The 17,991-nt window shown below is 38.6% G+C and overlaps 2 protein-coding genes across 8 annotated transcripts in view; one reads left to right on the top strand and one right to left on the bottom strand.

Annotated features, from left to right (window-relative positions):
* SHTN1 (shootin 1) overlaps positions 1-17,991 on the top strand; it is a 121,657-nt gene that overhangs the window by 59,584 nt on the left and 44,082 nt on the right. For all 5 annotated transcript variants that reach the window (XR_010115553.1, XM_055247949.2, XM_063617355.1 and 2 more), the window contains 3 exons: positions 1,228-1,322; positions 5,658-5,804; positions 16,249-16,402. Coding sequence is in view for 4 of the 5 variants with exons in the window: in XM_055247949.2 (XP_055103924.1) it covers positions 1,228-1,322; positions 5,658-5,804; positions 16,249-16,402 (396 nt within the window). In the remaining variant the exon portion in view is untranslated. The remainder of the gene's footprint in view (positions 1-1,227; positions 1,323-5,657; positions 5,805-16,248; positions 16,403-17,991) is intronic.
* Positions 1-17,991, bottom strand: part of ENO4 (enolase 4) — a 412,386-nt gene that overhangs the window by 43,926 nt on the left and 350,469 nt on the right. The window contains exon 14 of one of the 3 annotated variants that reach the window (XM_055248024.2): positions 2,297-2,419. The exons of the other annotated variants lie outside the window; for them this stretch is intronic. Within the exon in view, the coding sequence (XP_055103999.2) occupies positions 2,349-2,419 (71 nt within the window). The 3' untranslated portion in view covers positions 2,297-2,348. Of the gene's footprint in view, positions 1-2,296; positions 2,420-17,991 lie in introns of those variants that run through there. 3 annotated transcript variants of the gene reach the window in all.

Below are 17,991 nucleotides of genomic sequence, written 5' to 3' on the forward strand. Positions count from 1 at the left end.
TTTTAAAAAAACCTCTCTCTCTATATATATATATATTAAATTTTTTGTTAAATATGTTATATATATGGAAGACAGAGGAAATACCAGTAAAAGGAATCTCTTTATACTTGCTGGTACCTTACAAACCCATGAACATCCCTCTCTACTCTTACCCCTCCCTTGAATTTTTATTATTTCCTTTTATTTGTAGTTTTGCCAAATGTGTATATATCCCTAAACAACATTGTGTAATTTTGCATAATTTTGAACTCTATATAAATGGAATCATTTTTCCTATAACCTTCTGCAACTGTTTGTGTTTGTGAGATTCATGCATGTGGACAGGCATAACGGTGTTATGTTTGTTTTTGCTGCTATATACTATTCCATTAGATGACTACACTAAAATTATTTTAAGTAGTATCCTATTGGTAGACTTTGGGCTGTTTCCATATTTCTGCTATTCTGAGTCATGCTGTTATAAAAAATGTTAGACATGTCATCGGGGGCACATGTCCAAGAGTTTCTCTAAGACACATGCCAAATGTAAAATTTTATCTTCAATTTTTTTTTTCACTGCGTACCAAATTTAATAAAACCATGCTTTAAAATTTTTACCAGTTGCCTCTTGGGTGGGTGTAAGAAGTGCTTTTACTCTCCATTTCCCTAATTACTAATGAAGATGAGCATCTTTCCACATGTTCATTGGCCTTTTGTATATTTTCTATTCTGTGAAATGGCTGTTGACATGCTTTATCTGTGGCTTTTAAAGAACAAAAATGAATTCACTTTGCACTAATTTTTGCAATCTATTTTTAAAAATACATCACAGATGTCTTTCCATTTACTAAGTATGCTTCCACAATATAATTTTGATGGCAGAATAATATTTCTTGTACTACAATTTACCCATTCTTCAGTGTTAGAACATTATGTCATTTCACTTTTATCAGCAATGAGGTAGAGAGCATCCTTGCAACCAAATGTCTGTATATGCTCATGTGTTACAATCTTAGCATATGCATTCCTAGAAGTGGGATTATTCAAAGTGTCTGAATAGTTTTAGATTTTTGATTCACGTTGCCAAGTTGCTCTCCAAAAAGGTTTTATCAGTTTATATGCCAACCAGGAATGCATGAGGGTACCTGTATGCTAGTATGAAGAATCTTTTCAACATTGTTTTTCATCCATATTCCTGATTATTTGTGTGACTTATTGTCTGGGTTTTTTTTCCTTTATCTTCTTAAGTGTCCATGTTAGCTGTAGAAGAGTATGAGGAGATGCAAGTAAACCTGGAGCTGGAGAAGGACCTTCGAAAGAAAGCAGAGTCATTTGCACAAGAGGTGGGTATCTTGTAAAAATCTTATTTTTTTCTTGAGACAGAGTCTCGCTCTGTCACCAGGCTGGAGTGCGGTGGCGCAGTCTCGGCTCACTGCAACCTCCGACTCCCTGATTCAAGCAATTCTTGTGCCTCAGCCTCCCGAGTAGCTGGGATTACAGGCACATGCCACCGTGCCCAGCTGATTTTTGTATTTTTAGTAGAGATGGGGTTTAGCCATATTGGCCAGGATGGTCTTGATCTCCTGATCTCGTGATCTGCTCGCCTTGGCCTCCCAAAGTGCTAGGAGATTACAGGCGTGAGCCACCGTGCTCAGCCGTAAAAACCTTTTGAATTTTTATTTTGTAAGGGACCTTGCAGATGACATATCAGACAAATTCTTGAGGTTGAATAAGAACTTACCAGTTTGAATTAAGGATCTGCTGGTTTAGGGAGGCAGATATAGAATAGTATCAAGTTCATTGTCAAAAGATCTGGGCTCAAATTTTGGCCATGTCAGTTACTAGTTGTATGACCTCTGAGCAATTCTTCAGCCTCTCAGGGCTTCACTTTTACCATCTGTAAAATGGACAATAATACAGACCTGACCAAGTGGATTTTAATGGCAAAATTTTTAAAAAGTGTTGTATAAACTATAAAATGCTATGTAAGGGAAAGGAATCGCATTTGGAGATAACCCATGACTTGTGATGGAAAGTCCAACTTGGGTACAAGATGCCTGTACATTTCAAATAGGCTTAAAATCTGGGATGTATCTCCATATACCATCTCAGATAATAGTATTATGGTATCAGTATTTCTCTTCAGCCGTTGTGCAGTGCTGTCATTATGCCAGGAAATTCTTCCACTGGCTGTGGAACACTGCCGTGTAGTACATTCATTATCTCAGCGTTTCACCAGCCTACTGATCTTCCTCTCATGTTAGAGATCAGCTTTGAGTATCTCTTGTTCCAGCTTACCTGTTGACATGCAGTCATTGGGTCTTCCATGGCCCTGGGGCTGGGTTCCAGGGGCATGAGGAGTTCACCAGTCAGCTAAACTCAAAAGCTGATCTGCAATGAGATCTCCATCCTGTAGGTGTAGTTTGAATTTGTGTGCATACTGTGGGTAGAAGGGAAATAGCTCAGGAAATGTAAAACAGTCCTAGGTAGAGGTATCCAAGGCAGAGAAGGAAGACAAAGCATGGCATTAGGGGAATGACATTTGTAAATCCAATGATGGTTTTGTGGGGGTCTTTCTGTGCTTGAGCGTAGCAGTGCTGGCAATGAACTCTACCAAAGGTTTAGGCCAAGTAGATCTGATTTGAAATATTATGATTCGTTTTATTTAGAGAATTTAATGAAAGGTGAGTAAATATTTTTCTCTTATTACTTGGAAGAAAGAAAAAAGAACTGAAGTGTGTCAGAGCTCTCTGGAAAACGTTGCAGCAATATAAATAATGCAATGAAATAAACAGTGGAGGGGGAGGGGAAGCAGGGATAATGTGAAGATGCCTTTATTGCAAAACTGGAAAGGTCGGCTGATTTTGACCTGAATAGCAGGTCTCATTTCAAGACATGTTCAGTTTTCCATCTGTTGTTTGAACAATGATGTTAGAATACAAAGCAGCTCAAAGAAAAACTTGAAGGCCATGTAGTAGCAGAGAAGACAGATGGAAGAAGCAAGGTTGCAGTAAGAAGACAAAAATGAATGATTGACTCTGCTATTCACCTGGTCTTCAGTTTTAGTGGTTGGTGGAAACAATGATGCTGACATGTTAACCTAGAATGAGGAGGTAGAAGTTTGAGGAGAGAAAGAAAGCAAGAGCAATGGTACTTATGTTATTGGCAGCATAAATATTTGCAGTGGCACTCAACAATTTTACAATGTCTAGATTCAATCTACACAATAGTGAGAAGAAAACATTTTTATAAAAAATAGCACCAGATTGGAACTAGTATATTTTCCTTTTTACAAAGTTTACGCATTCTCAGGTTTTCAACACATAAGTACTGCACAGAGACACATAACTTAGTTTAACAAGGGAGTCCCATTGTTTTGCATTTTACTTACCTCTTAGGGCATTCAGCAAACATCTTACTGTGCCAGACACTGTGCTGACATTGGGAATCCAATGGTGAAGAAAGCAAATATGAGCCCTGCCCTCTTGGAGCTTATAGTCTAGAGCCTTAGAAATCAATTTTTAAGGTTAATTTACTTTATATTTTTAATTAAAAAGGAGTATGTGTGCTTTGCACAAAGATACAAATATTTTCTAAATGTATAAAATAAAAATTGAAAGTTACCTCCCACTCTTAACTCCCACTAGTTCATTTAAAAAACAAAACCAAAAACATAATCCCCCTCAACAAGAAAACTATCAGTTGTCTTCATAACTATATTAAAATTTTAAATTTCTTCAACATAATTAAATTTTTTGGCCAGGCATGGTGGCTCACGTCTGTAATCCTAGCACTTTGGGAGGCCGAGGCAGGGGGATCACTTGAGGCCAGGAGTTCAAGACCAACCTGGCCAACATAGTGAAACCCCATCTCTACTAAAAATACAAAAATTAGCCAGGCATTGTGGTGAGTGCCTGTAGTCCCAGCTACTCGGGAGGCTGAGGCAGGAGAATCACTTGAACCTGAGAGGCAGAGGTTGAAGTGAGCCGAGATTGTGCCACTGCACTCTAGCCTGGGCGCCAGAGCAAGACCCCGTCTCAAAAAAAAAAAAAAAAAAAAATTACTGTAATCATAGTGGCCACCCAAAACAATTCATTTTAATTAAATCACTGGTCTGAAGCTTAAGATACTGTGATGAAATATTGATTACTTTTTCTTAGAATGATGAAGCTGCGTCTCACCCTTCTCCAGCCAAGTGTACGTGCACATACTCTCCCTCACTGCAGTCTCTGTACCTCTCACTGTCACACAAATGGAAGAAGAATGTGGGTTTCATGTGTATACAATTGTTTATTTACCTGTTTGACTTTGTAATATGTTCTAATTCTGCAGAAGAACCCTGTTGTAGTTTTGTAGGCTTTTCATAAATCCCTGCATAGGCAAAGAAGGAAAGCTTCTGACCTTTTTTTTCCCTCTCATAGGAAGACATACTGGGAAGAAAATGTTAGTGTTTTAGTATAGTGTATTCATGACTTGACTTTGATGTGGAAATCAGTACTGATCAAGAGCTTAAGGATTGTATAAATCATTAAAGCTGTGGTCTTGCCACATGGAGGTTGATGGAAAATATTTTTGTCCTGAGTTTTATTTGCTGACTTTTTCTGGTTACATGATGGGTGAAGTTGTTGAACAAACTAATATGAGGGCTGTAGCAAATCATTTTACAGTTCAGAGTCTTCAGTTAAGTTACAATGTAAATTTTAAAATGCTGCTAAAAATCTGAAAAGGTGAAGCTCTGCTATAAAATTGGTAGGCCAGATTTCAGGGTTTACAACAACATTTCATACTTGGAATCACTCACTGGCCAAATTGGGTAGAGTGTTAAGGAAAAAAAATAACAGGTGAATAGAAATTAATGTTATTTTCAATCATATAAAGTTGTGAGGATTTGATGAATAACACATATAAATTGCTTTATACAGTGCTCAATAAAAGTATACTGTCTCTCCCTTCTCCCCTTTACCCTTCTACTGTTAACTACTGTTATCACTGGGGAGAAACTAATTAGTTTAAAACAAAACATTAGATATAGTAAATAGTAGAGGAACTTAGCCAGATGGTTAAGAGCTTGGGCATGTAAATCAGATATGGGTTTAAGTCCTGGTCTTACCACTTAACCACGTATGTTCTTGGGAAAGTTGCTTAACTTCTTTGAGCCTCAGTTACCTTAATCAGTAAAATTGATGATAGTAGTGTCTACTTGATAGTGTTGTTTTAAGAATTATATGATATAATGAATGTAAAATGATTCCCACCATATCTATCACATAGTGTTTAGTAAATGTTACCTATTCATAGTAGAAGCACTTTAATAGGATTGATGTAAGGATTAAAATAATGCATATGAAATATTTAGTGGAGTACACGAGGTAAGTTATTGAGAAATATTAGCTACTACTATTAATATTAATGTATCTTAAAGCAATAATAAAATATTAAAAACTGAAGAATAAGATCAGCTTGTTGTATAAATATCTTGTTGGGGCAGGAGTAAAGGTATTAAAGATTATATAAAAGGAATGAAATCATACCAATCACTACTTCTAAAACTTATGCAAGTCAGAATTTGCCTTTAGTGTTTTAATAAAAATTCCATGTACTTTGCTTTTGCCGAAGTTACAGTTGAGGAGATATGTGAGATTGATTGATATATACATTCTTGTAACAAACTTTTGCAGATGTTCATTGAGCAAAACAAGCTAAAGAGACAAAGCCACCTTCTGCTGCAGAGTTCCGTCCCTGATCAGCAGCTTTTGAAAGCTTTAGATGAAAATGCAAAACTCACCCAGCTCCTTGAAGAAGAGAGAATTCAGCATCAACAAAAGGTAACCCATTTTCTTCTGGAGTCTTAGGTACACACACACATACATGCATACACACATATATTTAAGATGAAGGGCGTCAGTGGAGTCAGTCCAGTCATTTACTGTTTCATATTTTGCCTTAGTTACTAAGTCCTTCCAACCACCTTTTAGAAAAAAATAACTAAATGAACTTAATGTTGTGAAACTGAAATTTGTAACACGCTATTGTAGACTTTATAATAATCTTTAAACTGTCCAAAGGGTCGGAAGAAGCAAGGGAAAGAGGTATAACTCAAAACGAGCTTGGATAAGGCAAAGTCTGGAAATTCGATTTTTGGAAACATATTTTTTGGAGACTGCACACAGTAAGAGGCTGTATTCATCTCAGAGCACTTGTTGGAGGGCATAGGTTTTATTCAAAGAAAATGACAGTCCATATTAGTAGTAATTGTTTGCTTAGAGAAAATTTCTGATTTTGTAAACTTGCACAAATGTGTATGTTTAAAGACTTCCTAAGTAGTTATTTCAATTTGATGAGTGGAGCTATTCCAGCTGACACAGCCTACCTCTGTGTGCCAAGAAGAAAGGATAGTCATTGTGGTAGGTGAGAGGAGAATGCGGGAGAGGAGAAGCAAAGAAGTGGAGCAAAGACTTTCAAATTAAAGAGAACACTTAAGAAAAATTACATCAGTGTTTATACTACTTACAATGTACCTCATTTGGGAAGGAAAGGCTGTTAGCTGCTACTTGTTATCACCCGTCAAAGCCTCTGTGGCAACAGTATTGACATTTAATCCTTGTAAGTTCTGAAGTTTTTACAAACTTGGTGGTGAGGTTGAGTTGATTTGTTTTGCCTCAATAAGAAATGTTGATATATGGTAGCTGGTAAGATGGCCGAATAGGAACAGCTCCGGTCTGCAGTTCCGAGCAAGATCAACGCAGAAGGCGGGTGATTTCTGCATTGGGTACCTGGCTCATCTCACTGGGACTGGTTAGACAGTGGGTGCAGCCCATGAAGGGCGAGCTGAAGCAGGGTGGGGTGTCGCCTCACCCGGGAAGTGCAGGGGGTTGGGGAACTCCCTCTCCTAGCCAAGGGAAGCCATGAGAGACTGCTGTGAGGAATGGTGCGCTCCAGCCCAGATACTACGCTTTTCCCACGGTCTTCGCAACCCACAGACCAGGAGATTCCCTTGGGTGCCTACACCACCAGGGCCCTGGGATTCAAGCACAAAACTGGGTGGCCATTTGGGCAGACACCAAACTAGCTGCAGGAGTGTTTTTTCATACTCCAGTGGCACCTGGAATGCCAGCAACACAGACCCATTCACTCCACTGGAAAGGGGGCAGAAGCCAGGGAGCCAAGTGGTCTAACCCAGCAGATCCCACCCCCACAGAGCCCAGCAAGCCAAGATCCACTGGCTTGAAATTCTCGCTGCCAGCACAGCAGTCTGAGGTCAACCTGGGACACTCGAGCTTGGTGGAGGGCAGGGTGTCTGCCATTACTGAGGCTTGAGTAGACGGTTTTCCCCTCACAGTGTAAACAAAGCCACCAGGAAGTTCGGACTGGGTGGAGCCAACTGCAGCTCCACCAAGCTGCTGTAGCTAGACTGCCTCTCTAGATTCCTCCTCTCTGGGCAGAGCATCTCTGAAAGAGAGGCAGCAGCCCCAGTCAGGGGCTTATAGATAAAATTCCCATCTCCCTGGGACAGAGAACCTAGGGGAGGAGGCGGCTGTGGGCACAGCTTCAGCAGACTTAAATGTTCCTGCCTGCCAGCTCTCAAGAGAGCAGCAGATTTCCCAGCACAGCGCTTGAGCTCTGCTAAGGGACAGACTGCCTCCTCAAGTGGATCCCTGACTCCCGTGCCTCCTGACTGGGAGACACCTCCTAGCAGGAGTCTACAGACACCTCATACAGGAGAGCTCCAGCTGGCATCTGGTGGGTGCCCTTCTGGGATGAAGCTTCCAGAGAAAGGAACAGGCAGAAATCTTTGCTGTTTTGCAGCCTCCACTGATGATACCCAGGCAAGCAGGGTCGGCAGTGGACCTCCAGCAAACTCCAGCAGACCTGCAGCAGAGGGGCCTGATTGCTAGAAGGAAAACTAACAAACAGAAAGGAATACATCAACATCAACAAAAGGACATCCACACAAAAACCCCATCCAAAGGTTACCAATATCAAAGACCAAAGGTAGATAAATCCACAAAGATGAGGAAAAACTAGTGCAAAAAGGCTGAAAATTCCAAAAACCAGAATGCCTCTTGTCCTCCGAAAGATCACAACTCCTCACCAGCAAGGGAACGAAACTAGACAGAGAATGAGTTTGACAAATTGACAGAAGTAGACTTCAGGAGGTGGGTAATAACAAACTCCTCCACGTTAAAGGAGCATGTTCTAACCCAACGCAAAGAAGCCAAGAACCTTGATAAAAGGTTAGAGGAATTGCTAACTAGAAAAAACAGTTTAGAGAAGAACATAAATGACCTGATGGAACTGAAAAACACAGCAGGAGAACCTGGTGAAGCGTACACAAGTATCAGTAACCGAATTGATCAAGCAGAAGACAAGATATCAGAGATTGAAGATCAACTTAATGAAATAAAGCATGAAGACAAGATTACTGAAAAAAGACTGAAAAGGAATGAACAAAGCCTCCAAGAAATATGGGACTATGTGAAAAGACCAAACCTACGTTTGACTGGTGTACTGGAAAGTGATGGGGAGAATGGAACCAAGTTGGAAAACACTCTTCAGGATATTATCCAGGAGAACTTCCCCAACCCAGCAAGACAGGCCAACATTCAAATTCAGGAAACACAGAGAACACCACAAAGATACTCCTCAAGAAGAGCAACCCCAAGACACATAATCATCAGATTCACCAAGGTTGAAATGAAGGAAAAAATGTTAAGGGCAGCCAGAGAGAAAGGTTGGGTTACCCACAAAGGGAAGCCCAGCAGACTAAAGTGGATCTCTCTACAGAAACCCTACAAGCCAGAAGAGAGTGGGGGCCAATATTCAACATTCTTAAAGACAAGAATTTTCAACCTAGAATTTCATATCCAGCCAAACTAAGCTTCATAAGCAAAGGAGAAATAAAATCCTTTACAGACAAACAAATGCCAAGAGATTTTGTCACCACCAGCCCTGCCTTATAAGAGTTCCTGAAGGAAGCACTAAACATGGAAAGGAAAAACTGGTACCAGCTACTGCAAAAACATACCAAATTGTAAAGACTAATGACACTATGAAGAGACTGCATAAACTAATAGCAAAATAACCAGCTAGCATCATAATGACAGGATCAAATTCACACATAACAATATTAACCTTAAATGTAAGTGGGATAAATGCCCCCAATTAAAAGACACAGACTGGCAAATTGAATAAAGAGTCAAGACCCATCGGTGTGTTGTATTCAGGAGACCCATCTCACGTGTAAAGACACATAGGCTTAAAATAAAGGGATGGAGGCATATTTACTAAGTAACTGGAAAGCAAAAAAAAAGCAGGGGTTGCAATCCTACTCTCTGATAAAACAGACTTTAAGCCAACAAAGATGAAAAGAGACAAAGAAGGGCATTACATAATGATAAAGGTATTAATGCAACAAGAAGAGCTAACTATCCTAAATATATATGCACCCAATACAGGAGCACCCAGATTCATAAAGCAAGTTCTTAGAGACATACAAAGAGATATAGACTCCCACACAATAATAGTGGGAGACTTTTAACACCCCACTGTCAATATTAGATCAACGAGACAGAAAATTAACAAGGATATTCAGGACTTGAACTCAGCTCTGGACCAAGCAGACCTAATAGACATCTACAGACCTCTCCATCCCAAATCAACAGAATATATATTCTTCTCAGGACCACATCATACTTATTCTAAAGTTGAGCCCATAATTGGATGTAAAACACTCCTTGGCAAATGCAAAAGAACGGAAATCATAAAGTCTCTCAGACCACAGTGCAATCAAATTAGAACTCAGGATTAAGAAACTCACTAAAAACTGCGCAACTACCTGGAAACTGAACAACCTGCTTCTTAATGACTACCGAGTAAATAATGAAATTAAGGCAGAAATAAATAAGTTCTTTGAAACCAATGAGAACAGAGATACAACATACCAGAATCTTTGGGACACAGCTAAAGCAGTGTTTAGAGGGAAATTTATAGCACTAAATGCCCACAGGTGAAAGCAGGGAAGATCTAAAATCGACACCCTAACATCACAATTAAAAGAATTAGAGAAGCAAGAGCAAACAAATTCAAAAGCTAGCAGAAGGCAAGAAATAACTAAGATCAGAGCAGAACTGAAGGAGATAGAGACACGAAAAACCCTTCAAAAAAATCAATAAATGCAGGAGCTGGTTTTTTGAAAAGATTAACAAAATAGGTAGACTGCTAGCCCAACTAATAAAGAAGAAAAGAGAGAAGAATCAAATAGACAAAATAAAAATGTAAAGGGGAGATCACCACCAATCCCACAGAAATACAGAGAATACTATAAATACCTGTACACAAATAAACTAGAAAATCTAGAAAAAATGGATAAGTTGCTGGACACATACACCCTCCCAAGACTAAATCAGGAAGAAATTGAATCCCTGAATAGACCAATAACAAGTTCCGAAATTGAGGCAGTAATTAATAGCCTGCCAACCAAAAAAAGCCCAGGATCAGATGGATTCACAGCTGAATTCTACCAGAGGTACCAAGAGGAACTGGTACCATTCCTTCTGAAACTATTCCAAGCAATAGAAAAAGAGGGACTCCTCCCTAACTCATTTTATGAGGCCAGCATCATCCTGATGCCAAAACCTGGCAGAAATACAACAAAAAAAGAAAATTTCAGGCTAATATCCCTGATGAACATCAATGTGAAAATCCCCAATAAAATACTGGCAAACCGAATCCAGCAGCACATCCAAAAGCTTATCTACCACAATCAAGTCAGCTTCATCCCTGGGATACAAGGCTGGTTCAACATACACAAATCAATAAACGTAATCCATCATATAAACAGAACCAATGGCAAAAACCACATGAGTATCTCAATAGATGCAGAAAAGGCCTTCAATAAAATTCAACACCCCTTCATGCTAAATTTTAGTCTTAGTAAACTAGGTATTGATGGAACGTATCTCAAAATAATAAGAGCTATTTATGACAAACCCACTGCCAATGTCATACTGAATGAGCAAAAGCTGGAAGCATTTCCTTTGAAAACTGGCACATGACAAGGATGCCCTCTCTCACCACTCCTATTCAACATAGTATTGGAAGTTATTGCCAGGGCAATCAGGCAAGGGAAAGAAATAAAGGGTATTCACATAGGAAGAGAGGAAGTCAAGTTGTCTCTGCAGATGACATGATTGTATATTTAGAAAACCCCATCGTTTCAGCCCAAAATCTCCTTAAGCTGATAAGCAACTTCAGCAAAGTCTCAGGATACAAAATCAGTGTGCAAAAATCACAAGCTTCCTATACATGCATAATAGACAAATAGAGAGCCAAATCATGAGTGAACTCCCGTTCACCATTGCTACAAAAAGAATAAAATACCTAGGAATACAACTTACAAGGGATGTGAAGGACCTCTTCAAGGACAGCTACAAACCACTGCTCAAGGAAATAAGAGAGGACACAAACAAATGGAAAAACATTCCATACTCATGGATAGGAAGAATCAATATCGTGAAAATGGCTGTACTGCCCAAAGTAATTTATGGATTCAATGCTATCCCCATCAAGCTACCATTGACTTTCTTCACAGAATTAGAAAAACGTACTTTAAATTTCATACGGAACCAAAAAAAAAGCCCATATTGCCAAGACAATCCAAAGCAAAAAGAACAAAGCTGGAGTCATCACACTGCCTGGCTTCAAACTATGCTACAAGGCTACAGTAACCAAAACAGCATGGTACTGGTACCAAAACAGATATATAGACCAATGGAACATAGCAGAGGCCCCAGAAATAATGCCACACATCTACAACCATCTGATCTTTGACAAACCTGACAAAAACAAGCAATGGAGAAAGGATTCCCTATTTAATAAATGGTGTTGGGAAAACGGGCTAGCCATATGCAGAAAACTGAAACTGGACCTCTTCCTTACACCTTATACAAAAATTAACTCAAGGTGGATTAAAGACTTAAATGTAAGACCTAAAACCATAAAAACCCTAGGAGAAAATCTAGGCAATACCATTCAGGACATAGGCATGGGCAAAGACTTCATGACTAAAACACCAAAAGCAATGGCAACAAAAGCCAAAATTGACAAATGGGATCAATTAAACTAAAGAACTTATGCACAGCAAAAGAAACTATCATCAGAGTGAACGGGCAATCTACAGAATGGGAGAAAATTTTTGCACTCTATCCTTCTGGCAAGGGGCTAATATCCAGAATTTACAAGGAACTTAAACAAATTCACAAGAAAAAAACAAACAATCTCATCAAAAAGTGGGCAAAGTATATGAACAGACACTTCTCAAAAGAAGACGTTTATGTGGCCAACAAACATATGAAAAAAAGTTCATCATCACTGGTCATTAGAGAAATGCAAATCAAAACCACAACGAGATACCATCTTATGCCAGTTAGAATGGCGATCATTAAAAAGTCAGGAAACAACAGATGCTGGAGAAGATGTGGAGAAATAGGAATGCTTTTACACTGTTGGTGGGCATATAAATTAGTTCAACCATTGTGGAAGACAGTGTGGTGATTCCTCAAGGATCTAGAACCAGAAATACCATTTGACCTAGCAATCCCATTACTGGGTATATACCCAAAGGATTATAAATCATTCTACTATAAAGACACATGCACACATATGTTTATTGCAGTGCTATTCATAATAGAAAAGACTTGGAACCAACCCAAATGCCCATCAATGATAGATTGGATAAAGAAAATGCGGCACATATACACCATGGAATACTATGCAGCCATAAAAAAGGATGCATTCGTGTCCTTTGCAGAGACACAGATGAAGCTGGAAACCATCATTTTCAGCAAATTAACACAGGAACAGAAAACCAAACACTGCATGTACTCACTTATAAGTGGGAGTTGAACAATGAGAACACATGGACACAAGGAGGGGAACGTCACACACCGGGGCCTGTCGGGGGGTGGGGGCAAGAGGAGGGATAGCATTAGGAGAAATACCTAATGTAGATGACAGGTTGATGGGTGCAGCAAACCGCCATGGCACATGTATACCTATGTAACAAACCTGCACATTCTGCACATGTATCCCAGAACTTAAAGTATAATAAATAAATAAATAATAAAAATAATTTTAAAAAGGAAATGTTGATATATATGTAGAGCACCTTTGGATGGACAGGTGGTAACAGTCCCCTGGGAAAGAGAACTAGAGAGTAGGGTGGGAGGGAAAGAATTTCATTCTTTCGTTTGTCACCATGTGTAGGAATTACCTTTTCAAGAAAAGAGAAAAAAATGTGTTTTTGTTTCAGTTTGTGCTAGAATTTAACTTTTGGTTCTGAAAAGTCCAGCTACTTACAGTTAAATCATTTAGCAAATAATACATGCCTAGAACCTACTGAATTGAGCTGAGGTATAGGACTAAATTGTTGTATATATACCTTGTTGGGTACTGAAGATTAAAGTTATCAATGAAATTATAACAATCACTACTTCTAAAACTGTTATACTCTCTGTATATACAGTTATTCTTACAGTCTTTCACGTACAGGTGATCCTTATGGGGTTATGTCCTGATAAACCCATGCTAGTTGAAAATATTGTAAATCAGAAATAATATACCTAACCTACTGAATATCACAGTTTAGCCTAGCCTACCTTAAACGTGCTCAGAACACTTACATTAGCCTACAATTGGGCAGAGTCAACTGGAAACACAGTATACTCTAGAGCATCAATCCCCAATCTTTTTGGCACTAGGGAGCAGTTTCGTGGAAGACAATTTTTCCATGGACTGGGGAGGGAAGAGGGTGGGGGATGGTTTTGGAATGAAACTGTAGCACCTCAGATTATCAGGCATTAGATTCTCATAAAGAGCGGCCAACCTAGATCCCACACATGTGCAGTTCACAGTAGGGTTCGCAGTCCTGTGAGAGTCTATTGCCGCTGCTGATCTAACGAGGTGGAGCTCAGGCGGTAATGCTTGCTCATGCCTGCTGCTAACCTTCTATGCAGCCTGGTTCCTAACAGGCCATGGACCAGTACCAGTCCAAGACCCGGGGGTTGGGGACCCCTGCTCTAGAGTATCAGTTATTTACTCGCATGATCATGTGACTGACTGGGAGCTGTGGCTGGCTGCCGCTGCAGAGGATTGTGAGAGAGTATCTTATTACATATTGCAAGCCTGGGAAAAGATCAAAATCCAGAATTTGAAGTATGGTTTGTATTGAATGCATGTCGCTTTCACACCATTGTAAAGTCGAAAAACTGTATCTCGAACCATCCTAAATTGGGGACCATCTGTATGTGGCTTAAAATGTTTCTTAGCTGTCTGTAAGTTCCCTTGTAGATGCAGCAGTCTTTTAAGCACAGCATATGGTTTTTGCAATTATAAAAATAACATATGCTCCCTATAATACATTTTTAAAATATAGCAAAAGTTAAAGAAGATTAACCAAGTATCCCATATTTTGGTGCATAGCTGAACTTTCTGTAAATATATAACTTTATAAATATAGTTTGTTTAAATTGAATCATACCATGCATACTATTTTATGCCCTGATGTTTTTTCCATTGGTAATATATCTTCTCATGTCAGTATATAATAAGCTATGTGATTTAAAATAGTTGCATAGTATTTCATTGAATAAACATGCCATAATTTATTGAATCAAAAATATTGGTGGACATTTAGGTTATTTGCAACTTTTTGCTGTTGTAAAAAACACTTCAGGCCAGGTGTGATGGCTCACGCCTGTAATCTCAGCACCTTGGGAGGCCGAAGCAGGTGGATCACTTAAGGCCAGGAATTCGAAACCAGCCTGGCCAACGTGGTGAAACCCCTTCTCTACTAAAAATACAAAAATTAGCCGGGTGTGGTGACATGTGCCTGTAGCCGCAGCTACTCAGGAGGCTGAAGCACAAGAATTGCTTGAACCCGGGAGGCAGAGTTTGCAGTGAGTCCAGATCGCGCCATTGCACTCCAGCCTGGCCGAAAGAGTGAGACTCTGTCTCAAAACAAAAACAAAACAAAAAACCACTTCAGTGAATATATTTCAGAGTATTTTTAAAAATAATTTCTAAAAGTGGTTTTACTGAATCGAAAGCCTTTCGTTTTTTTTTTTTTTTTTTTTTTTGAAGACTTTTGATACTTATTACTAAGTTTGTGTCCCCCAGGGGTCTTTTAAAATATTACCTGAATTTTTCTTTTGAAAATGGGTACAAAAATGACCCATGTTTAAAAATTAAAGTGTCTGTGTGACTAACAAGCATATAAAAAATGCTTAACATCACTAATCATTAGAGACATGAAAATCAAAACCACAATGAGATACCATCTCATGTCAGTCAGAATGGCTATTACTAAAAAGTCAAAAAATAGCAGATATTGGCAAGGTTTCAGAGAAGGGGGACACTTACACACTGCTGGTGGGAATGTAAGTTAGTTCAGCCGTTATGGAAAGCAGTTTGGCGATTTCTCAAAGAACTTAAAACAGAAATACCATTCAACCCAACAATCCCGTTATTGGATATATGCCCAAAGGAATATAAATCATTCTACCATAAAGACACATGCACACATATATTCATCACAGCACTGTATGCAACAGCAAAGTCATGGAGTCAACCTCAATGCCCATCGGTGGTAGACTGGAGAAAGAAAATGTGGTACATATTACACCATGGAATACTGTGTAGCCATAAAAAGGAATGAGATAATGTCCTTTGTAGCAACATGAATGGAACTGGAGGCCATAATCCCAAGTGAACTAACATGGGAATAGAAAACCAAATGTTCTCACTTCTAAGTGGGAGCTAAGCATTGCTTACACATGGACACAAAGAAGGGAACAACAGACACTGGGGCTTACTTGACGGTGGAGGGTGGGAGGAGAGAGAGGATCGAAAAAGTATCTATCAGGTACTATTCTTTTTACCTCGGTGATAAAACAACCTGTACACCAAACCCCTGTGACACACAATTTACCTATATAACAAACCTGCATACGTACCCCGAACCCAAAATAAAACTTAAAAAAAAGTGTCTGGTACATAACTCCCCAGTAAATTTATTTTAAATCAGCTCTTTAGCTGATTTATGATTGTGTGTTAATTGTATCTAGCATTTGCATGGTTGTTAAGATGGATTGGAATCTGTTTGCTATGAAGTACGGTCAAAGGGAAATATTTATTTTTTCCCTTTCTTTTCTTAGACAAAGGAAAAACTGTCACCCATAAAAGTCTTTTTTTTTTTTTTTAAATAACTTATAGGTCAAAGAATTAGAAGAGCAACTAGAAAATGAAACACTCCACAAAGAAATACACAACCTCAAACAGCAACTGGAGCTTCTAGAAGAAGATAAAAAGGAATTGGAATTGAAATATCAGAATTCTGAAGAGAAAGCCAGAAATTTAAAGCACTCTGGTAAAAGCATTGAGTAGGCTACTATGTCTTACTATTAATCTTTGAATTACTCATGCCTAGTACAAAACCTGGCATATAGTTAGTCTAGAACATTTATTGAATGCTGTGGAAAAATACCAAGATTTGTTTTTAAATTCATTTCTAACCATTGCAGTTTAGTAGAATAGCTGCTGTATTAAATAATTCACAAATATTTAGACTTCTTTTTTGGACTTAGAGCCCTTATAACATCATATACAGAATTTAGACACAGAGATACCATTAGCATAGGAAGACCAACTTTTCAGCATTTTTCAGAGCTTCAGAGATGAATGTTCATTATGTACTTTATTTTGTTCACTTAGAGTGCATTTTTAGAAAGAATTAAACTTTTTTAAAATACTGTCTTCATCTTTGGTGTTCATACTACCTTCATCTTTGGTGTATAATTATACACATGAAATAATACTTTCTATATTGTACCTAACAATGAACTGGGCAACAATATATCTATTAAATGGAAAATCTTTAGAAACACCTGGGGATACTTAAATCAAAAGATTTATTCATTCAGTTCTAGAAGGCTTAATGGGAATGTGCGAGTTAGATTACTATACAGCCATATGTGTAAGTCTCTGTTGGAAGGTCAGTAATTTAAGAAGGCAGGTACATTCCTTTTATAATAGCTTCAATATTCACTTCAGAGATTTTTGGTTAATTTTATACTAGAATTTTGAAACCTATGCAGAACCACGTGGGCCTTTTTTCCTTATAAAAGCATTCAATGCTTTCTAATCCACAATGTAACTTGATTATAATTTATTTTTTAATTGATCCAAAATTAAGAAGTATTCCATTCTTTTTAGTGAATATCAGAGTAACCTGTAGCCAAAGCCATCTTTATTATGAATGGAGGAGGCAGACACTGGAAATATATGAGGTTCAAATCTGAATGCCGTTTATTAATAATACTTAGTATCTGCTGTGTGTGTACCCAGCCCTATCCTAGGATACAATAAGAAATACAGAAGAAAAGAAACTATGCTTTTTGTTTTCAGAGAACTCAGATTCCCCTTGGAGGGATAGGTGCTTGCACATGAAATGACCAGAGGATTCTCAGTTTTGGAGAGCATAGTCCACACTGCCTATTTAAGTGTTGAGGGTAAATACAAATGGACAGATCCCTGGGGGTACGCTCAGTCAGGGAATGTGGAATGGCTATGGATGGGGAGAGCTACCTCTGAATGCCAACAGTATGCAGCGCCTTTTACCCATTATCTCATAGGTATTAGCATCTGTGATATCAACTTAAGTTCAGTTCCTTGAAGTCAGGTGTTATGTCTCCTGTAGCACCATTCATAGGCACTTTCACATCATTGGTGCTTAGTAAAATGCCTGCTTCATGAAAGACTTGAAGGAATATGATGCATTTCCAGAAATCTCTTCAAAAGAGCAAAAAGTTTCTGAGTTACAGATTTAGGAAGCTGAATCTGGTTAAAATCAAAGACTCTAGTATTTGCAGTTTTTGAAGGAAATTAAGCAGGGGAGAGAAGTATGCAGCTATTAAAATTCATTACTAAATGTCATCTTTAAAATTCTTGGTCTGTACA

The sequence above is a fragment of the Symphalangus syndactylus genome, chromosome 2 (genome assembly GCF_028878055.3).
Source record: "Symphalangus syndactylus isolate Jambi chromosome 2, NHGRI_mSymSyn1-v2.1_pri, whole genome shotgun sequence".
In the NCBI taxonomy this organism is placed as follows: Eukaryota; Metazoa; Chordata; class Mammalia; order Primates; family Hylobatidae; genus Symphalangus; species Symphalangus syndactylus.